At 33.5% G+C, this 27,205-nt stretch overlaps 5 protein-coding genes across 8 annotated transcripts; 3 read left to right on the top strand and 2 right to left on the bottom strand.

Moving 5' to 3' along the window:
• The first annotated feature begins 3 nt into the window (after positions 1-3).
• Positions 4-6,672, top strand: LOC126667849 (GBF-interacting protein 1-like). 3 transcript variants are annotated; one of them, XM_050360946.2, is made up of 9 exons: positions 4-382; positions 758-801; positions 1,279-1,348; positions 1,663-1,792; positions 1,896-2,530; positions 2,755-2,998; positions 3,499-3,763; positions 5,257-5,709; positions 5,921-6,672. In XM_050360946.2, the coding sequence occupies exons 1-9, from the start codon at positions 163-165 to the stop codon at positions 6,206-6,208; spliced, it is 2,349 nt and encodes a 782-aa protein (XP_050216903.1). In that variant the 5' UTR covers positions 4-162; the 3' UTR covers positions 6,209-6,672. The 3 variants fall into 3 exon arrangements, with proteins under 3 accessions (XP_050216903.1, XP_050216902.1, XP_050216901.1); XM_050360945.2 differs by having other exon boundaries at positions 2,743-2,998; positions 3,502-3,763; XM_050360944.2 differs by having other exon boundaries at positions 5-382; positions 2,743-2,998.
• Positions 6,673-7,175: 503 nt separating this feature from the next.
• Positions 7,176-9,748, bottom strand: LOC126667036 (nucleotide-sugar uncharacterized transporter 2). Of its 2 annotated transcripts, none has more exons than XM_050359981.2 (7): positions 9,474-9,748; positions 8,840-8,991; positions 8,430-8,638; positions 8,202-8,295; positions 7,958-8,124; positions 7,689-7,859; positions 7,176-7,610 (listed from the first exon to the last, which is right to left on the bottom strand). In XM_050359981.2, exons 1-7 carry the CDS (start codon positions 9,550-9,552, stop codon positions 7,313-7,315), a joined length of 1,170 nt encoding a protein of 389 aa, XP_050215938.1. In that variant the 5' UTR covers positions 9,553-9,748; the 3' UTR covers positions 7,176-7,312. The 2 variants fall into 2 exon arrangements, with proteins under 2 accessions (XP_050215938.1, XP_050215939.1); XM_050359982.2 differs by lacking the exon at positions 9,474-9,748 and adding an exon at positions 9,229-9,420.
• A 2,244-nt stretch (positions 9,749-11,992) lies between these two features.
• Positions 11,993-14,852, bottom strand: LOC126670612 (uncharacterized). Its single transcript, XM_050364377.2, has 6 exons — positions 14,528-14,852; positions 13,925-14,395; positions 13,454-13,677; positions 13,193-13,339; positions 12,879-13,103; positions 11,993-12,419 (listed from the first exon to the last, which is right to left on the bottom strand). The coding sequence occupies exons 2-6, from the start codon at positions 14,225-14,227 to the stop codon at positions 12,179-12,181; spliced, it is 1,140 nt and encodes a 379-aa protein (XP_050220334.1). The 5' UTR covers positions 14,228-14,395; positions 14,528-14,852; the 3' UTR covers positions 11,993-12,178.
• A 1,520-nt stretch (positions 14,853-16,372) lies between these two features.
• On the top strand, positions 16,373-21,396 carry LOC126666876 (ABC transporter G family member 26). Its single transcript, XM_050359765.2, has 9 exons — positions 16,373-16,653; positions 16,895-17,187; positions 17,294-17,449; positions 17,578-17,761; positions 17,901-18,179; positions 18,264-18,548; positions 19,412-19,696; positions 20,685-20,792; positions 21,056-21,396. Exons 1-9 carry the CDS (start codon positions 16,447-16,449, stop codon positions 21,323-21,325), a joined length of 2,067 nt encoding a protein of 688 aa, XP_050215722.1. The 5' UTR covers positions 16,373-16,446; the 3' UTR covers positions 21,326-21,396.
• A 1,680-nt stretch (positions 21,397-23,076) lies between these two features.
• On the top strand, positions 23,077-26,217 carry LOC126667783 (uncharacterized). The gene is made up of 2 exons (XM_050360861.2): positions 23,077-25,333; positions 25,832-26,217. Exons 1-2 carry the CDS (start codon positions 23,426-23,428, stop codon positions 25,925-25,927), a joined length of 2,004 nt encoding a protein of 667 aa, XP_050216818.1. The 5' UTR covers positions 23,077-23,425; the 3' UTR covers positions 25,928-26,217.
• The last annotated feature ends 988 nt before the right edge of the window (positions 26,218-27,205 follow it).

Here is a 27,205-nt window from a genome sequence, read left to right as displayed (position 1 = left end):
CGTCTTGATTGTGCATTATTGTTATTATTTTTAGGTCAAAATTTCCTGACAATAAAAAAATTAACAAAAATCAATTTTTTTTGTTTGCCCTTCGCCACCACAATCACACTCTCACTCTCCTCTGCAACCTAGCCATTAGAGAAACACAACCACACCCTAACCATGAGCAATAGCGGCGGCGGAGGTAGAACCGGTCGTGGTAGTGGCGGCGGCGGCAGTGGAGGTGGGAGTGGTAGAGTTATGATCCCGGAAACAGTACGGAAAACAATTTTAAGCATAAGGGAAACTACAGGAAGACAACACAGTGATGAAGATATTTATTCTGTTCTTAAAGATTGTGCTATGGATCCTAACGAAACTGCGCAGAAGTTACTTTATTTAGGTAAAAAAAATATTTTTAGGGTTTAACGGGGTTGGTTTGAAAATAATGAAAATAATTATTTTTTGTTTTGTTTTGTTTGTATATATCAGTTAGGTTGAATGGGTTTTGATCTGTTTGTAGTTTTAATGATTATATAAGTGGTGGATTAGTATATGTGTTTGTATAAGTATAAACTTTATAAAGCTAAAGTTTTTTTAATTGATTTGTAGTGAATTATTTTTCTTTTGATCTAATTTGCACATTATTGAAACAGTTTCATCTGATTTATACTAATTTCAGAAGCTGAGGATGTACTTAAGGTGTATGAGCTGAGAATGACATGTTTGTTGTCATGTTACTCGCCTGTCATTTTCTAATAGTCTTTTGGTATTGCAGATACATTTCATGAGGTGAAAAGTAAACGAGATCGAAGAAAGGAGGTGAATTTTCTTTTCGTTTCAGGAAGTTTTTATCTTGGAAGTGTCTGCGCGATTATTTTTATTGGTTTTGCGTCTTCGGGTTTACCATGAAATTGATATCTATGCCACTTCTATTGATTGTTAATGAGAAGTTGTGAATAGTTTGTATCTGTCTTTTTTTATGACTGAGATTCATGTACTCTGCAAATATTGATGAATCTGAGTTTGTCCTTAATTATGATGCGCTGTAATGATTTAAACTATATGTCTAGTTTCCGTTGTCAGATTAATTGCTAGTTATATTGCCGCTAGATTTTGAGTGTCCCTAGGTTAGGCAAGCATTTCATCGATTAGAATTTTCCATTTTGTTTATTATTTTTCTGGGGAAGATTGATTAAGATTTAAGCAAATGATGGATGTATCTGATTTGATGAATCAGTTTTGGTGTTGCTATTGGGTAATGGAAATCATTTATAATTTGGTGCTCCTATTATGCAGATATCAAGCACCCAAAGTCGAGGGGCAAGGGGCGGTCGAGGAAACAATTATGCAAATCATATCCATCCTGGTACTCGCCTATTTCTTATCCGAAATATAAATTATTGCTCTAAACTTTATGTGTTGAGTTCATGAGCTTAGAAATTTTTATCCGTCTTGAACCTTTTTTGTATAATCAACTGTGTAAGACACTTATCTGGTACTCTACGAATTTCGTATTCATTCTCGCTTTATTTCTAATATGGCAAGATTTTGGTTCCTGATGCGCTTTTATTGGTTAATAGTTATAACTATTGTTGACTTAGAATTCAAATGATTGTCTGTTCTGAAAAATGTTTACTGCAAGTTGTATAACTGATGCCATTCCTTGTAATTTTTTGTCAGATACAATGGGTCGGAAAATTGCAGCTCCTCGAAGGGAAAATGGAGTCAACCACACGAAAGAGAAAGGCTATCCACCCTCTTTTCCGGTTATGCAGAATACAATCAGTAATCCTGTAATCAAGGAGACAAAGTAATAGAAGAGTTTAATTTTCTCTATGGTTGTAGATTCGATGTATAACTGTTCATACTGTTGCTTTATCTATGCAATTAATTCTTATCTTGTATTGTTATAGGGCTTCAGCAGTGATGCCTAATGGTTCTTTGACTTTACCCAATGGGGGTTCCACTCTTGGAAGGGGCCCACAGTCGCCTACAAAAGAAGCTGTTAATATTACTATAGATAGCTCAGTTATTGATGCCAAGAAGCCTGGAAAGACATCGATCTTCCCAACTGTTCCATTGTCTCCACTTAATCAGACATCTGAGTGTGTGGTTCAAGTTCAGCAAGGAAAGACTGCACCGATTCTGAATCATCTCCCAACTCCCAAATCAGCATCAGTTTCTGGTGTGAATTCTTCTACATCAGATCCTGTATTGGCACCATCTATGGCATGGCATACTGGTACCATGGCTGCAATCAAGCGTGAAGTGGGAAGCCGTCAAGGGGATGCAGGACATAATTACCTGCAAGGATATAAACCTGTGTCCCCTGATGTTTCTCCGAAGCTTCTTAAGAATGAAAAAGCAGGCTCTACTATTGCTCCATCTGGGAAACCGGAAAAGGTATCCTCCAAGATGCAGTCAACTGAAAAGAATGAGTTATCAAGAACTCTTCAACCTCCTTTGTCAACTGATGACAGTTCTTTAGCTGTCCGGCCTGGAAGCAGTGATAACCATGCATCACAGGATTCTGTCCTTCCTTTAGCAGGTATAGATATGCTTTGTTTAATAGTTTATACTTGCGTATTTGTTGTTGTATTTTCTCTTTGGTTTGGAAACTCTATGATCTAGTTATGCACTTTTTAGTCCATCCAGCGGATTTATAGAATATTGCACTTCGGGATATTGGAGCAGATGTTTTTATTTCTTTCCTTTACGTATTTAGTTTTTGGTTGTTTATTTTTTCATGTTTTCGTGCAGTGGTTTCATCAGAAGAGTCACAAGCTGAAGACAGTTCTCTGATGTCATCTGAGCAATCTGTACCTAATGGACATGTTATATTTCCAAATCACTTCAAAGTACCTGAAGCTTTGAAAAGTGGATTGTCTTTTGGAAGTTTTGAAACCAATTCTGGAGTGGGATCAAATGGCAATGACAATAGTTATGATGTCAACTCTGCGGATTCTGTTGAATTGTCGCATGGGACTGATGAAACTGCTAGAGAGGCTTCTTTAAGGTTGGTGATCAGTATATCATGTTTTGACTTTTGATGTTTATTGATCGGAAGCTTGATTATAGTATTGAGTATGTGAAAGAAAGTAAACAGAAAGTAAATATAACTGAAACTTCAGCTCTGATAATGCTGTTTGGATTTATGTGGTTATGCTGTCCGAATTATGTTTATTTCACCTGTTCTCTAATATAGTTCACTATTAACATTATCTGCTTCCAACTATAGCTGTAGGAACTTATTGACTTTTTAATAATGCAATATCATCAACTATTTAACATGAGAGACTAATATAGGGAAAAGAAAAGGTTGCAATAGACCAGTAAAGAGAAGGAAAGAACAAGGACTTACAGTAAAGTATGCTTTATTTGTTTCGGGATCATGGATAACACTTTGAAGTTAGATATCAATAAAAGAAAAGGAAAAAAGGGCTTTTACATTAAACTATGCTTTACTTTTATTTTGAAGTTTTCATCCATCATTTTCTTTTATAAAATTCTATGCAGCAGTCAGAGCGCTTCTTCTATTGTACAAGTGGATTATCCTGACCAGCCAGAATCTCCTCAAGAAGTGTGTGATGAATCAGGCAAATCAGATGGTCATGTTGCACCTAATGTTGACACAAATTCTGATAAGCCAATTCAAGAAACGATGCCCATTTTGGAAGGCCACCACAACCCTGCTGTTCATTTCCCTCCGAACTATGGTTTTGGATTTATACCACACATGCAAGGGGGACACTATGTACACTATGAGGGACACGAGATTCAGGTGCGGGATGTTATTTTCCTCTCTGCTGTTAGTAGATGTCTTAAGCTGTGTTATGCTGTTAGGCCTTTACTGAATTGTAATCATCTAATAAAGGGTTCCTACTTCCTAGTAGTGGTTGCATTTTAGCCTTCTTAAAAATTAGGATGGATTGGACTTGTACATCTTCAGCCTGGATTGCAAAGAACCACTGAACTATCTAAAATGATAGAACTTTTTGAAAATCCTGTGCACACCTACTTTTTGAAACCAGAAAATCAATCAAGATAAATTATGCATGTTGTTGCTCTCTGCATTTAGGGACTGCTCTTATAGATTAGCTTTGGTAATTAAAATTATAGGTTGTATCATGTGGTGTGTGTTTGAGTTTGTGGTTGCTCGTCTTTTTGGTGGGGTTTTGGGGAAAAGAAACAGGAGAATAGATTTTGCAGTTGCTGGGATATGAGAATATGGGAGATATATGATGTTGCAGAGTATGGGTTCAGAAGTTGCCAAGATAATTCTTGGCACTCTTAAATTTATATGTAAAATATAACTGTAGACCCTTCATCGGTCAAGTGTCCATTTAGACTGTTTATTTTGTTTAGAAATTGTCAACTGAGAATCAGTGGATAATTTTGGTTCATAATCAAATGTACAACTCTAGCAAAAAGATTAAGAAGAGAACTGAATCATTTGAATTGGTTGTCACGGGTATCTTATACTTGGGTTGAGCAGTTTGATCTAGATTCTTAGGTATATTTATTCAAAATTGTCCTCTTGCTCTTAAGTAAATAAACTTAATTATCGACTTCAGTCATTTCTAGTTGGAGAAAACATCATTTTCTGGAGTCCGTCGTTTGGAAATATATATTTGTATGTGCTTTGTGATATGCTATATGGATGTATTTAGTTAACCTATAAATTGTTTCTCATATACCCTTACTGCCTTACATATTTTTTTAATTACGATGAGCTACATTGCGTTTATGCTCTATAATCAAAGCATTTAACTTAGTCCTTTCTATTTGAACTAATAAGTGATTATTCTGTAGTCGCCAAGTCAAGACAAAATTTTAATATCTTGTGAAGTTAAGAATGTCAATTAATGAGGATATTTTTGATATGCTGTTACTTAACCTATGTAATCAACCAAATAAGGAAAATTTTTCTGTTAGGCTCAACAAAAACTAAAAGATGTCTATTAAAAGGGAGCTGAGAGATGATAATTTGCCTCATTATACGTTAAAGCAATGCTAGATTATTTTGTTGGCTCCAATGCTTTAGCTAAACTCTTATGAATTATCAAATAGGAGTGACGGACTGCAGAATATTTAAGATTGTTATGTCAAAAACCCACCTTGCCGAAGGACCAGAGCTCAGGGATCAATTATTTAAAGTTTATGCAATATAGGAATATCATAGAATATTTAAATCCTACGGATTGTATGTAAAGTCTATTTGTTATTTCTAACAATGCTGCTATTATTTCTAAATGGTGCCATATTGTATTGCAGAGTGAGAATCCTACAGCTTCATCTGGTCCAAGTCCAAGTCTAAGTCCAACGCCAGCGCAAAATTCTATAGCTGCTTCTCCACATCCTCTTCTTTTCAGGCCCCCCTATCCTCCAAGCTACTTCCCATATGGCTATTTTAACCCTTATTTCTTACCAGCAATGCACCAATTCTTAAGCCACAATGGAATTGCACAACAGCCATCCACTGGCAATCCGTATCTTACACAAGCAGCTCCTACGCCTGGTGTGAAGTTCCCTCTTCCACAATTTAAGCCTGGAACTAGCAATGGAAACTCAACTCCAATTGGAATTCAAGGATTATACGGTTCATATGGCACCTCTCCTATTGGTTTCAATCCCGGTCCAGCTGTGACCGCGGGAAGTGCTGTCAGCAACGAGGATCTAACAGCATCTCAGCTGAAGGAAAATCAAATCTACACGACAGGAGCACTGGTGGGTTTCATTTCCTTTTTAATTATTATTTTGTTCCTCCTTCCGTTGATTGATATATGATATGATATTGCATTTTCATTTTGTTCATTTTCAAGATGCAAATGAATCCGTAATAGATAAGAGATAAGGTTCAACTGTGCATATATGGTTATTTTCCAAGTAATTTTTTACTTTACTTCTAAAATTCTTATAAATTTTTCTCGTTCTGCAGAACGATGTTTCCGCTTGGATCTCTCCGCCGGGCCCAGATATGTCGAATTTGCACCTTAATCCTATGTACCATCTAACCCCTCAAGGGCAGCACCTAGCCTTCTCCCATGTACAGCCCGGTCATAGTCCTTATCCAGGAATTTATCCGCAAATGCAGACAATGGGTGCTCCTCCAACTGTCATGCAACAGTCTCAGCCGATGTCTGTAACTGCAGAAACCGTTGGACCCCCATCCGGTGCTTATCAGCAGGCTCAACTTGCACAAATGAACTGGAACTCTAGTTATTAATAGAACAGGTGAAACCTAAGTTGCTTCAAATTAAAATGTACGACAGGTGTGGATCAATGACAGCCTGACAGTGCTTCTGAAAGATGGCCTGATCTGAGTGTAAATATGAAGTGCGGCCGGGAAATTGTAGGTTAATATCATAGGTGGGGATAGACATGCTGACATTAAGTTTCAATATGATAGGTCAAGGCATTTTTGTTGTTCTAGTTTGCATTTCCCCCATCTCTTTTCAGTAGAAATTTTATTTTGGATAGTGTATTTTTTTTTTGTTTTTTTGGCCGTTATGCTGAAACTTATAATTTTCTGGAGATGCCCTTAGAAATTGGAGCGGAGGAGTTGAGGATAGGTGGGATTTTACCAAATTTTCCTTTTCAGATGTCTCACCTGTATATTAGAATTTGGGGAACAAAGATTTATACAATATCAATTGATATATCAGAATTTTCTGTTATATTTTGTTTTAATTGATTTTTTGACTATATTTTTATACTCTTTTGATCTATTCATGCCCAACAGTCTTCAGGTCTACACAATAGTCTTGTTTATTTAGTATCTATTTTTTATTGTGTAGTTCATATTGTTTACTTTAATTATGTAGTTCTTACAACTTATTAGACCTCTAGAAAAGAAATAATCAGATTATGTATAAATATGTATAAGGTTAAATGTACAATTTAGATCCTCATATTTGGTTTGGTTTGTCATTTGAATCTTAATAATTTTTTTTTGAAAGTGATTAAAAAATGACAAAATTGGCTCTTTTAACAGATTTTTTCCCCGCTATATACGTGGCATTGACAGAAGTTTCAATTTGTAATTTTTTACTAACATTAAGTTTTGAACTGAAAAAAATCATTGGTGTTGATAACGGCAAAAAAATCTGTTAAAGGGTCCATTTGATCAGTTGTTGATAACGTTAGGTACCACTCAAACAAAATAATCATCAAGTCTAAGTTAAAAATCAAGCTTAACATGAAGGCTAAAATTGCACATTTGGCCTAAGTCTAATCTATGAGTAACCATTTGTTATGTACATTTCATTCATTCATTTAATCAAAATTCCAACAAATGTGCTCTTTTAGAAGATCATCTACAATTATAATCTTAAACAGCATCTACAGTATTTGCTCCATTTATGAGTATGCTTTCTTCTGCAGCTGGTTCCGATTCCGTTTTCGGTTTTGATAAAGGCAGGGCTGGTTTTAAAATCTGATTGCTCACAACTTTCTCACTAGACCCTTTCAAGTTGAGTGTCGTGTATGCTGACATTCCACCTAAAGCTGTCATCGCTCCGCCGATGCTTATGTAACTTGTCTCGGAATCGAAAATAAGGTAGCCACCCAACAAAATCACGCACGTCTTGAACTGTCCTAACACCACATGAGATGTCGCAGAAGTTGCCCTGCATACAAAAATCAGTCCGAATCAAATCATTGTTCGGTTTCTCCGAGAAAAAATAATCAAGAGTTTTGAGTCTAACCCGAGAGCTAAAGCCCCGGACCATTGCAACAGAAACCCCAAGAGAGCTGATATGAATACTGCTGATGAGTTATGCAGATTCCACTTGAATAATAACACTCCTGGTGGATCCAACCACGGCATCAATGCGAGTAAAAACAATATGGTAACCGGTGTAGTCTTCCACATCAATCTGCGGTCATTATAACAAAAAACGATCATTTTTTGGTTATAATGAAAGGCTGCATTGTTCGTGATCTTACGGAAATGATGAGATTGTGAATTACTTACGCAAGCGCTGTCCAGTTGGCTTGTTGTTGCAGATGAGACCAGAGTATTTTGTTAATCGCGCTTGGAATTATCCACACGAGTGCAATATACGCTCCGAATAAGTTGAATTCTAAATCTGTTACGGTTGCAATTGCCACTCCTGCTGATACAATCACCAAAGCGAAAACCTGCAAGCTAGTAAGCTGCAATATCAGTACTTCCGTACAATTTTGAATCAAAAACAAACCATAAAGTTAGAATCGACCTTTTTATTCGAAATAGTTTTCCTGAACAGAATGAACTCTGCAAAAACAATGGTAGGAGTGACTGCAATTTTCGCCATTTGGTAGAAACCGACACTGCCAATACGAATAACAAGAGTAAGACATCGATACAACAAACTAAGTTTCTATAACGAGAAATTCTTGCCTAGTCCGGATCTATGATATGGTAGTTTCAGGATAGTAAACCTGAATTAGGCCAGAAATTTCACCTATTGTGTTTCAAGCTAGCATTGGCAAGGCCGGACGCGAAAGACATAACGACGCCTAACGAGAAAATGGAAGTGAAAGGAGTAGTTTTTGATGGAGGAGAGATCGGAAGCAGCGAAAACCCTTTGAAAATAGCAAGCAGAATCCATGCAGTTGTGTAATGAATCAATGTCAGAAAGATTGGGAAGTTAAATCCAATCTGTCCCATAACCTATAAACAAAAACCTGTAAGATTGAAAACTATGATCTGCCTTTTCCTGAAATTCTCAGAAACTGATACGAAACATTTGAGGTTGTGTTCCGTAAATAATAATAAAATTAGATACTCATTTCGCACGTTACCGCTTCCATGAAACTGATGCAAAACCTGACAGAAATGAATTCTGACAGAAATTAATGAGTTTGAACTTACTAATTTGTTCGTCAGAATAACACCAACAGCAACCATGAAATTGAATGTCATTGCTATAACCGGTCCACAAAACCGTTGCTGTTGGCGCTTTGCTCCCTCCGAAGTTCTAAGATCATTGTAAAGATTACTTCTGAGTTCTTCCAATGCTCGTCCTGAAATTTTCGACTACGAATTGTAAGAAATCGAAAAAAAAAAAACAATAATTGTCAAAATTGAGAAAAATATGATCAAATGTAATACACACAAAATCTAGATTATAAAATTACCAGTTTTTCGTAAAAAAAATGAAGAGCATCATACAAAAAAAAGTGAGAAAAAATTGCGAATTTGTTTATATTTCAAGGAAATATTGTATGAGAGTATATATTAATGTATACGTATAATTCGACCTGAAAGTCTCGAGTTTCGTTTTTCTTCCATTGTTGTTGTAAAAAAAATGAATGTTCATTTCTTTTTAAAAAGAAAGACGGCAGCTTCCAAATGGCCGGTATATGTTCAAAATCTCATAATAAAGCATACAGAAAAAATAAAGACAGAAAAATATATTAATCAAAGCAAGACAAGAACACTAAAACAAATAATTTAATTAAGAAAATGTAATATATATTAAAATTTTAATGCATTTGATCATAACCTGCTTCTCCAGCATCGCTGTCTTTTCTCTTGAGAAATTTTCTTGAATCATTTCCAAACAAAGAATCAAGCAACCCCATAAGCAAAAACAAATAAACAAAAAAAGAAACTAATAATTAATGGTTTTGCTTTGATATAACACAATTTTAAATTAGTTAGCCATTGATAATAAAACCAGATTAATATAAACCCATCATTGAAATGATGGTGATAGATTTTATTTGAATAGATGTTGAAAGAAATTGAAGAATGTAAATGAGATAATAACAAGTGGTTGATGTATATGAAACAATGTACATGTAGTAGTCTTTTATATAGAGTGAAACACTTTTTAAAAAAAGTGACAATAACTCTCAATTTTGAGCTTTAAAACACTAGCTAATCTCTAATATTTTTAAAATAAATTAAAATATTTATTATTATTAAATTATTCTTCTATTAGGTTTTTCGTTAGTCGACTATTAATTAACAAAATTCTAAAGTGTTTTAATTTATTGTGATTAAAATATAATTTCACAAATAATAATATATATTTTTGATATGGACAAAAATAATTTATATATTTCTATTTGGATACAATTTTCAAATTTTAAAGTTTGATAGTGTAATATTTCAAATTTCAAAGTGTTTATAGTAAAACTGAGAGTTCTTTAAATATATATTTTTAAATATAAGGGACCGATTAATGTAATTTGTTGATTTTGAAAATCGATTATCTCTTATTATCAAAAAAAAAAATCGATTATCTCTTTAAAAATTGATTATTTTGAACAAATAAATGAAGAAAATAAGATAGTAAATTCAATCATGTTTGACACTTAGGTTATGTATCACTTGCTTAATAGTATTTAAAACGTTGGTAGGGCAGCGTATAGCATACTACTAATTTTAATTGATGTAGATTTACGGGAAAGTTAAGGTAACATCAATACCTATAAATCTTTTTAAAACTATTAATTGTGTTTCTTTAATGATTTGAAAATATCAATTTAGAAAATCAAGAATCATTACCATGGGATCATACGCAAGTTCGATTGAAATTTGTGTGTAATGAACCCAATTTAGAGGGATTATCGCCTAATCAAGATGACGGGTAGAATTAAAAAACATCAACACATTTCAATCATCATTTTGTTTCTAATTTATTTAAATTATCTCAAATCGTTCCCTTCTATAACCACCTTTCCTTAATTTTATTCCTCATTTTATTTTTTGAGTTCGGCGTCATTTATTATGATTTTTAAATAAAAAAATCCGAGGGTTTGTTGGCACTAATGTTTCAATTAATGATAAAAATATGAACAATAATTGGATCTATAAAGCCACATTTGAACTACTCTCAAGTCTTGGAGTTTTTGATAAGTAAAAATGAAAAGAAATACGATTTCATTGTGAATAATGCTACGCATATAATTGCTCAAGCATCTTGTTCTATATCGGATTATTACAAATAATTTTAGACTTTTTTGAATTCTTATACTAATGAAATATTTTTTTTTGTCTGAAGAAAAAGAGCAATTGATGTTTCTCCTACCAAGGCATCAAAAACTATAGAGATCACTTTCGTCACCAAGATGAAGTGGTAGGTGCAACAAATTAGATTCTTTCGTTATGTCATGTCCTTATGTTTGATGGGTTGTGTTAATCTACTAATTAAGGAGAAATGCAACTTAACTACTTGAAAGTGATATCCTTCCATCTCAAAGTGTTTAAATCTCAATTTCCGACTTAAACATTAATTTACCCCTTCAATTTGTAAACTAACGTAAAAATTTACTTTATTATCAAATTAATCAGAAAAATTATTAATCGTTATCAATTTATATTAACAGATAAATTTCAGATCGAATTTAGTATTAAAATTAAATTGAGTAAAGCATATAAATTTTGGGAGAGTAAATTGATATTTTATGTCCCCATTACGACTAGTCGCTGCCAAGGATATCAATTTTTGTCGGATCTATGTATCATGAAAGAGCTATGTATCATATTTTTGTAGGATCTAAAAAATTGGCGGATATCAATTCACACAAGAGATTTGGTTGAACACAAAATGACGATACAACACCTTAATTTTTATTTTCTAGGCTTATTAGATCTTACGCTTATACACAAATCAAAGAGTAGCTGTAATTGGACTGCAGAAGACCAAGGATCATCGATTACAAAATCAGACCGGGAACCGGCCAGCTGCCAGTCTGATTTACTCCAAAAACCGGAAATCCAGTTGAACTGGATTGGACTATAGACTCGAAATGAACCACCAATTGAACCAGTGGTTGAGCCGACACTAGTGTAATTTACTCAGCAGATTGAATAGGGAACCGGTGGCCTCACCGATTTGGATTTTAAAACACAGCCATGGATGGCAAAATTGAATTTTGGACTAAACTGAACAAAAACAATCACTTTCAAAACTAAACCAACCCGAATTTGTCAGTTTGATTCAATTATTTGGATTGATTCGATTTTTGACACCCTTTAAATACCACCGAGCCAATATACATTAGAGCTTGAGAATTCATTCAACAGATAAATGCAACATAAGTAGGAGGAAAGAAGACTAACACGTTTGAATACAAATGAAAGATTTTTTGCTTTCAATTAATAATATAAGCATGAATATGAGGGTGTGATGTGGAAGCTCGAATAACATCAAACAATTAAAACCGTATAAAAGTAGCAATACCTAGGATGTTTCAGAGCTTAATTTTCTTTGAGTTGTTCAAGTTTTTCATTCTCCTTTCTAATGGCATCAAGATCATCTTGCAATTTCTCAACATCTAACCCTCGGGCGGCCATGGCTGTTAATTTTTTTTCATAATCTGCCATCTCTCTTCGAATTCTATCAGTAACGAGAATTTTCTCAGCAATCTGCTCAAAACACTCATGTATACTTGTGAGAAGCCTATAAGCTTGACGCCCTACTGGCTCTTTCTTTGCTTCCCTGCAGAGACATCCTTCTTTTCAGTTTAAAAAATGATAAACGTAGGGGTGTAAACAAGTTGGACTACTCACGAGTTAGTCAAGTCAAGATCGATTTAAAAAAAACTCAACAAAGTCGAGCTTGAGCTTGAGTTTAATATCAAGCCAAATGCGAGTTACACACAAAATAATAATTTATTTTTTACTAAATTAGCTTTTTATGCCTCTTACGTGTATATCCTTTTAATTGGTTGAATTCCATATTTCAAGGTGAATTTTTTTCTAAAAGCATCAGATTTCAACAATTATATTTGTTTTTACTCGAGTCAAGCTCAAGCTTTTATAACACCTTCAATTTAGTATAACTCGTGCTCGGCTCGGTTCATTTACAACCCTAGATAAATAGTAGTTTGTTCTCCTAAAGAAAGAAGGCAAGTCAGTATTAATGGAAGCCCCAAATTATGGAACAAGCTTTTCATACCTGAAAACCAATTCATCCAGAACAGCATAAGTTCTATGAAGGCTGTCTTGAATAGAGTTACTTTCTAACTGAAGCTCTCGAGTTTCTTTTAAAATCCGTTCTATATCAGCATCCTGTTTCCGGCTATTTTTTGTTATCTCTTTTATTCGCTCGATATAGGATATTCTGGATGGCAGTCCAGATAGCTTCTCCAGCTCCAGGCAAAGTTTTGAATAATCCTCCTCCCTAGAAATCAAGAAGATAGCTGTCGTAAGAAGGCCATACAATATTTGATATAATGTCATCATCATCATGATTTTGGTTTGACATCATACCGTCGCTTAACTTCAGACAGTATTGACTGCTTCTCCAATTCAACTTCCCTCAATTTCTGAAGCTTCTCTTGAGCATCTGGCATGTCTCCATAGAGCGACTCTTCTAGGCTTATTTTTTTCTCCACCAAAGGCTTTCTAAAAGCATCCCTGGACAAATTATGTATGCCGAGAAGAATCAATATATTATACTTATTTATTTATTTTCTGCTTAAGTATAGTTAAAATGAAACTTTACAGACTAATAGAACGGATATATCCTACCACTCAGACTCCAATTCTGTAATGTTATGCCTTTTGGAATCCACTTGACGGTTAAGCTGCTCCAGGTAGAAGTCAATCGGATGTGCCTCACTGAATGCCATATCTGCAGCAGCCTTCAACAAATTATACTCTTCTTCAAGTTGTTGTAGTTCAAAAGTCCTTGCGATCACCTTCCTCGCAAGAGCTTTTTCTTGACTTTGTGATACTTGGGTTTCATTTCTTATCTAATAGAACAGACAAAAGTGTAAAAAATCATCAGCATTTTTCCTTCATGTCTACTTTACTCACCATGAAACTAAGATATTTACGGAGCATTCTTTATATAAATTTTCGATATTAAATCCTTTTATTATGTCACAAAATGGCATTATAAACCTAAATCAGCTTAAACACAATTATGCTATTTTAATAAAATCTTAATTTAAAGCCATATAACCACCAGAATTCACTCGCTAAAAAAACTGAATATACCTTAGACGACTGATGGTTATCAGAAGTCACTTTCTGAAAATTCTTATCATCCCCTTCTTCAGCAGACAAATGGCTTTGGCTTGGAGCGCCACTTAGCTCGTCATCACCAAACTCTGGTGTCCTCGACCCAATGAAGGGTGCATCGTGAACACTGATATCAGACAACTCAGGTTCTACATTACAATGACTAGCGGCATTCATTTTATTATGTTGATGATTAAGATCTAATTTTTCAATATCCGCCTTAGCCATGAAGTATTCCAAATTGTCGCTAGAGTCACTCTCGGTTTTCGCATCCTTCATATCTTCGACTCCAACACCACTGGATGGCTGGAAAAGCCTCTCCACCAAGAATCTCACCAACTTATACAAATCCTCTTCAGATGGATTTCAGAATAATTTTTAAAACAACAAGTACAGCAGTAATCACAATGAGTGACAAATGAAGCAGATACACATAAATTTCAAGACCTGACCAAAAATCAAAACTAAGATATTTAAGTAGTAATTAAGCAAAATTAATTAACATCACTAACTAACTCAAACTTAATAAGTTAATCTAATACAACGAAATATTCAGATTATTGAAAAGGGCGCATTTACCTTAGTCTGTTACTTATAGACAGCGGAATCTGGAAAAAGACGAGGGAAACGACATCGTTTTGTCTAAAAGGTAAAGACCCTGACAGATCGAAACCAAAGTGGCCGGTTTCAGTTCTCCGATTGACGAAGTGTGACTTGGGACTGAAACGCCAGCGTTTCGTAGCGAGTTCAACAATATTATATCATCCTGCTCCATTAAAGCTTTTCCCTCTTGGACTGTTTCGAATTACTCTCTCTCTACTGTGTTTCTTCGACTGCTTGGTATTATCGGCCACGTCACAACATTTACTGATTAACCGTTGGATCACTTCGTTGTTTATGGGTAGAATAATAAAGATATTCATTGATTTAAACAGGCTAAACCCATCTAAATGCTCTTGTACTATATCATTTTTGTTTAAAAAATTCCTGTACTATTTTTTTTATTCTTCATGTCCCTCTACTTAAATTAATTTTTGATTTTCATGTCCTTTTTTAGTTTTTTTCAGTCCCTCTACTTACAATTTTTTTATTCCTCCAGTCCTTTAAAAAGACCTAAAAATCAAAATTTTGTCAAGTATAGAGACCTGAAAAAAATAAAATAGTACAAGGGCTTTTTGAACAAAAATGATATAATACAAGGGCCTCTACATGGGTTTAGTTTAAATAGCAATTTACCCCCTTAACTTATAAACAATGTATAGTTAGCAAATTAATTAACTTTATCAATAAATCAATCATAAAATTGGTAATTATAACATACCTTCTCAATTTGTAAGATAATTATCCACTCAATTGGCATTTTTCCCTTCAATTTGTAGATAAATTTGTAAATTTTATGATTGATTTGCCTACAAAATTAATTTATATGCTAATTGTCCAGTTCTACAAGTTGATAGGGCATATTGCTACCTAATTCAATATTCATATTATAGACACCTCTTTTTCAGACAAGTAAAAAGTGATACGTGATTGAAGCGTAAGATGATGATTTTCGGGGAACTTGTCCCGAAGACAAGTTAGCAATCTGTATGTTTGAATTCAAGCGGACTAGACCAGTGCACAGTGACAAACTTAAAAAATTGAAGCGTAATTAACCGAAAATTAGTTCATAAAAATCCAAAGGGGTTATAATAAAAATATAAAAAAATAAACTACTTGTAATGACTTAAAAATTGGATTAATATGTAGGTATAAGGAGAGCGAGCTTCAACTGGGGTTAGGTTAATTTCATTACATTAGTTAAAAAAATTTACAAGTTAGTCCACGTCAGCCGATGAGTCAGCAAGGGCAGACTAAATTAATTCTTAAATTTTTTTAATTAAATCTTTTGACTTAGTTGACTAACACCAAAATTTTAAAGAAAGACTAAAATATTAACGAAAATAAAAGTTGAAAATCATGTTGTTTAATTTTCAGACCAAAAAAAGTGTGAACTGTGACGTACGTTAGAATCATGCAAATAATTTGCTCTAAATATAACCTGACCTAATTAAGTTTATGAGAATTGGAAAAAAAAAAACTTATTTTTGATAGAAAAGTAAATTGCAGTAACGTATGCCAATTAAAATTTTCAATATGCTCAGCAATCTTTGGATGCGACATTTGTAATATTCTTGAAATGTTGAATTGGATGAGACATATGTTCTTGAAATGCTGAATTGGATAATACATATGCTAATCACATTTAGTATTAACAAAAAAAGGGCAAAAAGTTAAGGAAAAAAATGGATTAGATATATGAAATAAACAAAGAATTAAAGGCAAAAATGTTCATCTATCAAGCTTGAGCAATGGAAAGCATGTGTCCAACCAAGAAATAGTCTAAAACTCATTATTATCAATAAATAGGCAGGAATGTATTTGGTGTATTGCAGTTAGATTGAAGGCATTAGTATAGATTTTATTCTTAGGATTTTTGATCATATTAAGAAGAAAAAATGGAAACAAGAAACGAAGATGAAATTCAAGACACACCACTATCTCCTCCAACAATGGGGTCTATGCAAATTGCAGGAAGTAACGGGTTTGGTCATAATATTGAGTATATGTCTCAAGCTTATCTTAGAAATAGATACTCTGGAATTGACATTGAAGATCATAGCTTCAATATGAATCAAGATCGCCCTCTTCCTATATTTCTTAAGGTAAATCGACATTTTTTTTTAAATTTTGTAGTCGAAAAATATATCAGAAATCTCATGCACTGCAAAATATATATATATGCGACTCTTCAAATTCAGTTTAAGCTGGATTATGAACTTTTAATGATCCGATATTTAGCAGTCCAACATATAATAAGAATTCAAGTTATTAATATTCTCTCAATATGAAACTCAAAAGATCATCTTCATTTCATAGATGCAATTAATTTCTAATTTTGTGTAGTTTGAAGATGTGGAGTACAAAGTGAAGAATAGCCGAGCAAGCTCAGGCAATCCAGTAAAGGCAGTAGTGTCCAAAGTAGCCTCACAGCTACATTTGGAGCAAGATCACTGCAAGAATATCTTGAAGGGTATTACAGGTAGCATTGGCCCTGGTGAAATTCTTGCTCTAATGGGTCCTTCCGGCAGTGGTAAAACTACTTTACTCAAAATAATTGGTGGAAGATTATTAACTGACAATGTTAAAGGAACCATTTCTTACAATGATATTCCTTACAATGCTGCCCTTAAAAGAAGGTTCGTCAACGAAATTTTTACATAAACTATGTCGACCATGCCATTTGTAGACAGAGTTAATGATATTTTATATTGGTACGTAGTTAATTGCGGTTTTTGTGGACAGAATTGGGTTTGTGACACAGGATGATGTGCTATTCCCACAACTAACAGTGGAAGAAACTCTAGTGTTTGCTGCGTTTTTAAGACTACCCGGAAACATGAGCCGACAACAGAAATATGCTAGAGTTGAGATCATTATGAAAGAGCTCGGTCTTGAAAGGTATCGACATTAATCTTATTAGGATTGAACGAAAATCGAACTAGCTAGACTGTTTTTTCGAATTAGACAAGATTGAAGTTCATTTTGATTCGGTTAAAATAATTGATTCGGATATGAATTGATAATAGATGTCGGCACACAAGAGTTGGAGGAGGGTTCATAAAGGGAATATCAGGTGGAGAAAGAAAAAGAGCCAGCATTGGCCATGAAATTCTCGTCGATCCTTCATTATTACTGCTCGATGAACCCACCTCAGGCCTCGATTCTACTTCCGCAAATCGACTCCTTCAGGTTCTTCAACGATTAGCTAAGGTATTAACAAAATCTCTCAATATTCGCTATATTTTAAGAAAACTTGTCGCGTTTTATGTTTCAGCATTTCATTTCCATTTCCAAAAACGATTTTAAAGCTCCAAAACTTCATATTTATAACCGATTTATCTGTTGATAGGCAGGAAGGACAGTGATCACAACAATTCATCAGCCATCAAGCAGAATGTTTCACATGTTCGACAAACTTCTACTAATATCAGAAGGCTACCCTGTCTACTACGGCAAAGCTAGAGAATCCATGGAATATTTTTCTTCTCTAAGTTTCATACCTGAGATCGCCATGAATCCTGCCGAGTTCCTCCTCGATTTAGCCACCGGACAGGTCACCGACATCAGCGTGCCTCAGGATATCTCAACACCTCCGGGATCTCCCGACTCCGACAAGGCAGTCATCAAAGTAATAATCAAAACACACCTCTGATTTTATTTTTTTCATCAAAATTGAATGGAAAACCCTAATTTTGTTTGGTTTTGAAATTAGTATCTTCAAATGAAGTATAAGAGTGAAATAGAGCCGAGAGAGAAGGAAGAGAATCACCGGCGAACGAAGGCGCCGGAGAATCTGCAGTTGGCGATTCAGGTGAAGAAGGACTGGACGTTGAGCTGGTGGGCGCAATTTGTGATACTGTTTAAAAGAACGTACAGAGAGAGATGTAGAGATTATTTCGACAAGCTGAGACTGGTTCAAGCTGTTGGTGTGGCAGTGTTGTTAGGTCTTCTTTGGTGGAAATCTCAAACTGGAACGGAGGCTCAGCTTCGAGATCAAGTATATACTCTTCTTCAAATTTCAATTTCTTTTCTATTTATACGGATTCATTTCTTTACATTGGTTTGGTTCGAAAATAAAAACCTAAACCGGTTGAATTTTTTTAACAAAATAAAAACTAAACTGAATTTCTTCGGTTTGATTTTTAGTTTTACCGAAATAGAAAAATGATTGTTTTTTTTCCTCTAAAATTGTAAAGATTAAAAATTAAAAACAATTAAAAGATGTTGTTTTTGTAAATCAAATTTAAACAAATGTATTATTTTTTGAAAATTAAGAGCTGAACCAAATTGAATTAAATAAAGATTACATCTTCCTTCCTGTTTTAAAAGTTTCAGTTCTATTTCTAGAGCAATTTTACGTTAAATTATTGTTCTTCAAGTCATTTTAAAAGAAATTCTATGAAAAACTCCACTAGATAAAACAAGAATATATAATAATAAACGTTTTTTAATTATATTTTAAAATTAATTTTTTACTAAAATAAATGTACTACATATATAAAAAAATAAAAATAAAATTCATCAAAGTTTGATTAAGTTCGTAAATTTGCTGAGATGGGAATTTTAATGATCAAATTTAACTGGATAATTGACTTGACTAGCTCGTAGTAGAACTTGATTAATATAATTGAGCGAATTTTAAATATATATCTTTTAGTCAATTTTGAGTAGTTCGCGAGTTGATTCAGACTCGATGAGACTTCTATGCTCACCATAAAAGTGATAAACTCGTCTTTAAATATAAATGACAATTCGGGATTGAGAATACTAATTAGACCACTCTTTGAATAGTGTATCAGAATTCATCATTTTTAATGAAGTCCAATCGTTGTATAAACATAAAATTGTTGGAATGTTCAGGTAGGGTTGATGTTCTACATATGCATATTCTGGACATCATCGTCGATATTCGGAGCAGTATACGTATTTCCATTCGAGAAAATATATTTGGTGAAAGAAAGAAAAGCAGACATGTACAGATTAAGTGTATACTATGTTTGCAGCACTCTGTGCGACATGATGGCTCATGTCTTCTACCCTACTTTTTTCATGGTCATTGTCTACTTCATGGCTGGCTTTAAGAGGACTGTCTCTTGCTTCTTCTTCACTTTGTTCACCATCCTATTGATCGCCATTACAAGCCAAGTAAGTTCTTCAAACCCCTACATATATACTCTTTGGTACGGGGTGCATGCATTCAGTTCAAACCGAATCAAATTAAACTTTTCATTTTAAAAAATCAAATCCAACCAAAATCTTAAAATGTTTAGAGTTTCAAATTAAACCGGTATGTCGGTTTTTGGTTCAGCTCAGTTATTCCGATTTAGTTTGATTTTCGCATTACCTCTGTACTCTTTCGTGTTCCAATTTGATGATGATTGTCCCCTTTTCAATTAATATGATCTTTTGTTAGAATTTTTTTTAAAAGAGATTTGATGTATTTAATATATATATATATGAAGGGGCGAAGTCAAAAATTATTTTAAGGAGGGGCAATGGCCCACCTTAGGGCATGAGTAGCTCCGCCCTTGTATATTTGTATGCATATAATCGAACTAATCAATTTAAATTAAAATTGTAATTGATTTCATTTTCGGTTAACATGTCCGTTTGTGAATAATTTTTTTGAAAAGTTCGGTTAATTTGATTCGGGTTTTCAATTTGAGATTTTTGATTTAACCGAACCAACAAAATTAACCAAATTATATATGCAGAAATGGTATTTTTTGTAAATTTATGTAAGACTTTCATATCAACTTGCCTCTTGAATTTGTATGTAATGGAAAATTAACCCGAGCTTATTTTTTATTTTTTAAAATAATTTATGTTAATGAAATTTGTTATTCAGGTAACCAAAATAATTGCCATATAATTATTTTGGTTTGGTTACAATTCGATTTATATATTTCAATTACGGCTCGATTAAAAAAAATTCAAGACATTTAATTTCGGTTAATTCAGTTTGATAGTCGAACCAACTGATGTGCGCCCCTAACGAGAATATAAGAGTTAAAGTATGTATTATTAATTACATTTTTTAAAATAATGTGCATTGAGCATCTTTTTTGAAGTACATTGAGAGTATTAGTTTATGTAATCTGATAGCAGTGAAAATTTGTGTGTGTGATAAAAGGGGGCAGGAGAGCTATTTGGAGCAGCAAGCTTGAGCATTAAAAGAGCTGGAATGTTTGCTTCTTTGATTTTAATGCTGTTTCTTCTCACCGGAGGTTATTATGTTCAGGTACTAATAATTTAATTATTGACAAGTTTCCGTCTCGGGTAGAAATCGAATCAAATCAAATTTTAAAAAATTGTTATTTTTTTATCAAATTATATATTTTAAATCAGGTAAACCGAGCCAGGTTTGATTTTTTGGTTTAGTTTTTCAGTTTGTTTTGCTCCATCATGAACTGATTTTTTTTATAATTTCATGTCGAATCAGATTAAATTAATTTCGTTTCAATATGATGATGAAGAATTAAAATGTGATGTTTTTGGATGCAGCACATACCAAAATTTATGCAGTGGTTAAAGTATTTATCATTCATGTACTACGGATTTAGGCTTCTATTAAAGGTTCAATACGACGGAGAAGAACCCTACGAATGTGACAGCAACGGGGGTTGCCGGCCGCTGCAAAGCTCGCCGTCGTTCGACACGGTGAACTTGAAAGGCGGGTTGCAAGAAGTGTGGGTGCTATTAGCCATGGCTTTAGGTTACAGAATCATTGCTTATTTCTGCCTTCGTAGGAGAATTAATGTATGCCATCTTTGATTATATGATATTTATATTGAAAATAAAATTGATTTGAACAGAAATGAACAAAAATTTGATTATATTTTAAAGTTTTTCAGCTTATACCACTAACAAAAGAGCGTTGAACTATATTCAAAATGTAAATTACATAAGGAAAACTGAAGATCAAGATCCTATCTATTTCGTAAATAAAAGTATGTAATCGTAGAAGAAATGTCATTGAGAAACAAATTAAAAAGATTGTATGAAAATAATAGATGCAAAAACTAAATATACGAATAAAGACGAGATAAAATAATTAGAAAAGTTAATATAAAAAATTTAAAATAATTGATAATTGCAATTAAAGAACGGCGGTCCACCATGTCCCTAGTTCCACCACCCGGCCGCAATAATCTAATAGCGAAAAACTCCTTATGATTTGAAAAATTGATTTGAAGTGGAATTATTTCATTAATTAAATTAATTAATTAAAGTAAAGCATGACGTCATATTTCAACTATTTGGAACTTTTTAAACAGCATAACTGGCAATTTGGTAGTATATCATTTCACTGAAAGAAGCCAATAATAGAGACCTTAATTATTATTTCAAAATAAAATGGAATGTCTAAATAGTACTTTTTAATTATTAAAATAAAAAACATTTTTAATATAAATAATTATATATTTAAATTTATTCTAATAAGCTTTCTAATATTACTCTTTATTTTAATGTTACTTTTATAAAAAAATAAAAAACATTATATTTATTCATTTTTAATTTTAAAAATTTAAAATAATACATATCAAACGAAAAATAACCAACTTATTTTAAAATTTAAAATTTTGTCTTTTTAAAAATAAAATAAAGAATAAAAATGGCTCATCACATGTAGATAGTAATCTTCACTCTCTACTCTAAATTTAAATTTTAGATATTATATTGGACTTTAATTTATTGACAAAACTTTTTAAATTAGAGGGTTTGTCAATTTTAAAGAAACCATTTGAGATATTCTAATAATGCTCGCATGGAAATAAATCCTCACTCGAACCTATGTAGAAATTTCTCAGATTTAATATTTTAACCGAATCAGTATTCTGAGCCACACAAAATTTTTGTGTTAACAAAATTAATCATAAAAATTACAAGAAGTAATCTGAAGATTAATATTAGAACTACTCCTAAATTAATAACAATCTGAAGATTGCGGGATAAAAAATACATGACTTTGATTTTTGTTTGATTGATTTGAATGATGAACAATACAATAGATCGAATGAGTTTTGTTCTTCAAGAACAGACGGAGGAGCTGCTGCTCCGAGAAGTAGTAGCTTCTAGAAATAAAAAGATATTGATTTTTTTTGAAAAAGTTCAAAAAGGTCATGAATAATTAGAATTTAATTATAATTAATTAGAGTTTAATTATAATCATAATTAATTAGAGTAAATTATGTTATTTATGAAACTCACTCTCCAATTATGATCCCACGTCAGTATAGAAGGATTTTTAAGCCGGGTTTGACAAGTTCAGAGTATAAATTATCCGGTTTTTTTAGTATTGGACTTCTTTAATATTTTGTGTCGAGGGGTAAAATGATCCTTTGTTCCATAAGATATTCCATACAAGCAAAGGTGATGCCAATTTGGTCAAGTTCCATTTCCAAAAACTTTTATATCCATGTCCCACAATTAATTAAAATAAAAATATGTTAGTTAAAAAAGGAAAAAAAAAAAGTTCGCTCCCTCCAACTCATCATCAATCATCAATCATCAATCATCATGCATCCAATTCGAAACCAAAAAATGGTCAAAAAGGTCACTTTTTAATTTATAGTTACATTTATTTTTCTCTGCCATTCACTTCTGCAGAATCAAATCCAATTGAACTCTTTCAGTTCTGCAATTATTTCTCTCTAAAAATCCATTCATTTCTCTCCACTTGTCACTCCACCACTCTTCTTCTTCCTCTTCTTTTTCAAAATTTTTCCCTTTTTGTCCCTGTCCCTGTCCCTGCTTCTTTTTTCACTCTGTGTTTCACATGCACATAGTAACATAAAAACTCAATCTGTAATTCATTTGTCATCTTCAAGATTGTATTTATTTTTCCTTTCATTTTCTTCAGAAACCAAAAAAATGGAGTTAGTTCCATACACAGACCCAAATTCAACCCAAGAATCAACAAGCACCACACTTCCATGGCAAGACATGTTTAGATCCGGTTCATACAGAAAACCCACCACCACAAACCCACCAAAACCACCGCCCAATTCCTCAAACAACAACCAATCCGATTCATCAAACCAAAAACCCAATTCATCAAGCTCAAGTTCAAACGAAACGGATCACAAAACACCCGCCACCTTATCAGGCGACCCACAGGTAAGACTCGCAATTTACATAGCCATGGCTCACGCTGGTCTAGCTTTTACAATCTTCATCCTGTATTTCGCATGTAAACTATTGCAAGACTATTTAAGGCCAATTCAATGGGCTGTTCTATGTTCAATTCCATTGAGAGGTATTCAAGAGACCCTTGTTGATTTTTGGAAGGAGCCTCTAGCATTAGGGCTTACTGAGACTGTTTTTGCTATTCCTGTTGCTATATTTAAAGCTTTTGTGGGTACACTTGTTGATATTAAGGAGGTTTTTTTACGGGTTTTTCTTAAAAAAGCAAAAAGAATTGGTCCTAGAAGGAATCGAAGGCGAACCGGGTTTTCAAAGATTGTTAGATGGTTGGTTTCATTTGGGGTTTTTGTGATTGCTTATGAGAATATTGGAGGTATGGGATCATTAATGATTCTTGGATTAGGGTTTATGTGTGGTTCTAAAACTGTTGACTCTACTTTTTCTGCTATGTCTTCTTTTAGGAGTAATAGTTTTAGGCATAGTAAACTTAGTGCTTTTTTTACTAGAGGGATTTTGAAGAGATTGGGTACTATTGTTGCAATCGGGTTGATTTTCGCTATGATTGTTGGGTTTTTGGCTGGGACTATCTTTTTCTCTTATAAGATTGGTGTTGAAGGGAAAGACGCGGTTATTTCGTTGAAGTCGCATGTCGAAGAGAATAATTATGCCGAAAGGATTGGCATTAAGAAATGGATGGAAGATAATGATGTTCCTGGTATGGTAGATAAGTATACTACTACGGTCTATGATACGGTGTCTGATCAGATAGATAGTTTGGCTATGCAATATAATATGACTGAGCTTGTTACCGGGATCAAGCATTTTGTTATTAGTACTCCGTCTAATATGTCTCGACAATCATCCGCTTTAATGAGCCCTTCTCCGTACACGGAGAAGCTTGTGAGTTTACGAACAAAGATGAGTAATCGTCAGTGGCGAGATATATATACAGAATTAGATGCACTTCTTAGAGAATTGATAATTACTCGTGAGGATCTAGTTGAGAAGGCGAAAGGGTTTGCCGTTCGAGGAATGGATGTGTCACAACGGGTGTTTGCAAGTAGTGCCTCTGTGGTAGGCGGTGGTGCTAAGTTCATGTTTTCTGTGGGAAACTCCATCATCTCTGGTGCAGCTGAGGTTTTTAACTTTGTATCTCAGTCGATGGTGTTCTTTTGGGTCTTGTATTATTTAATCACATCAGAATCTGGTGGAGTAACGGAACAAGTGATGCAAATGTTTCCAATTCCAAAGTCGGCTAGTACTAGATGTGTTGAAGTTCTTGATAATGCTATTTCTGGAGTACTTTTAGCTACTGCTGAGATTGCATTCTTTCAAGGATGTCTTACATGGCTCTTATTCAGAGTGTACAAAATACATTTCTTGTATGTATCAACTATTCTTGCATTGATCAGCCCGTTGTTTCCGATCTTTCCGTCGTGGTTTGCAACCCTTCCAGCGACCTTGCAGTTAGCAATGGAAAGTAGATACATTCTCGCTATTAGCTTGTCCATTATTCATGTTGTGCTTATGGACTATGGTGCTTCTGAAATCAAAGAGGACATACCGGGTTATAGCGAATATCTTACGGCGCTCAGCATTCTTGGTGGAATGACACTCTTCCCATCTGCAGTGGAGGTACAGTCTTTCTGTCAATTGTTAGTTTTTCATCCTTAAGTTGCTGTTTTGAGAGAAATTTAATTCTACTCTATTCTTGAACATAGTAAGATTTCTGTAGCTATAGCTAGAATCTACATTGCATGGAAACTTGTTGAATCCTATGTTTTGGTGTTTCATTCCGTCGCAAAATCCAAAACTTTATTTTTACAACTTACTCTTATAAAAATGTGATTCCACTGTTTCCCGTTTCAGCATTTTCCTTCCAGCATTTTCCGTTTCCGTGCAACATAGGCTAAATTGAATATTAGATAGTTGTGGAAGTTGATAAAATTGCTAAAAGATATCCTAGAGGACTGGAATTATACATCTGTTTCATTAATCTTTGCCTTGTGAGCAGAAAATGATATTCGTCCTCAGTTTAGTTAGCTAGAATTTTCTTTAAGAACTTGTTAGTATTTTGAACAATACATTGTGTGGTATTATATTAACAAATAAATTTATTTACTTGAATAACAGGGTGCAATAATGGGGCCATTGATAACCACTGTTATGATTGCACTTAAGGATCTATACGCCGAATTTGTATTGGAAGAACCGACGAAAAATGATTAGCGGAATGAAATCTGAAGAACATTTCTGTGAGTGCATATTCCATTCTTTTATTTGCAATTCGTGAAGTGATATATATTAGTTTGTTCATTCTATTCTAGTTGTTTTGGTTTCTTTCTGTTATAGGATAGATTTTTACTTTGAATTTGCTTCATCTGGCACCATAAAGAAAAGGAAAATTTAAATTCAAATTGTATATTTATCATGTATTCATTGTTGTAAGAGCGTTGGAAAACCATATTGGAGTTGTAATGTTATGAATATGAGAATTTTTATTGTTGTGAGATTAATAATTGTCCGATACTTTACTTTTCAGAAGCATTATTAAAGTTTTGATATAAGGGTCTTCCCATGGCAGATCCCGTCACCTTCGAGAAGCATTATTAAAGATTGCGAACCTATTTTTCATTATATTACTCGACACTTTTCTTATCCGAAAAATCACAAAAACTGTCATTCTTAATTTTTCTATTTTACAAGTAAAAACATAAGAAAAAAGCATACATATTTGGGATGTGGTGGAACTCCTTTGGATCAAATAATCTTTTAATAGCAAAAGTTCAAGAAAATTGTACTTTTTTCAAACATAATTACAAACCTAAAGTATAAGAAAGAAGATTCACCCTTCTTTTTTAATTTTCTACAAAAGAAAATATGTTTTGTGTATTGTCATGGTATTATAAATATCAACAACGAACCTCTCTCCTTGTACTCGCTAGGAAGCCTAGGAAGTTTAAAGTAAAATGGTGAGATTCATTAAACGTCCCAAAAAAATTCTCAAACTAAACAATTTCACAATAGCTTAAAAAATAAAAGTATGAAAAATCAGAGCGCTAGTTTTGAACCTAGTTTGTCACGTATAATTATGAACCATCCATTTAAATGCATGACACATAACGTTATTAAAGATTGTGAACCAATTTTCTCACTATTCTCATTATTTTTTCTTTCTTCTCATTTCTCTAACAATTCATTGGATAGGTTTAGAAATTTTTCATGGAGCGGGTTTAGGTAAGAATTTCCCTCCAATCAATAAATAACACATTGATTAGAACTAAATGCTCTTTATTGATTGGATATGATATTTAATAACGCCACGTATCATATATTTAATGGATAGTTTATAATTTTATATGGCGAAGTATGTTCACTCAAGTATTTCTCAACTTGTAAGTGCTCTTCCTGTAGCAACAAAAACAGAGAAATGCATAAATTGCAATAATGAATCAACTTTTACAAAGCATATCAGAATACCTAAAATGCTTGCAGACAGATTCAAAC

The sequence above is a fragment of the Mercurialis annua genome, linkage group LG2, assembly GCF_937616625.2.
Source record: "Mercurialis annua linkage group LG2, ddMerAnnu1.2, whole genome shotgun sequence".
Classification (NCBI taxonomy): Eukaryota; Viridiplantae; Streptophyta; class Magnoliopsida; order Malpighiales; family Euphorbiaceae; genus Mercurialis; species Mercurialis annua.
This window is presented reverse-complemented; position numbering and strand designations above follow the sequence as displayed.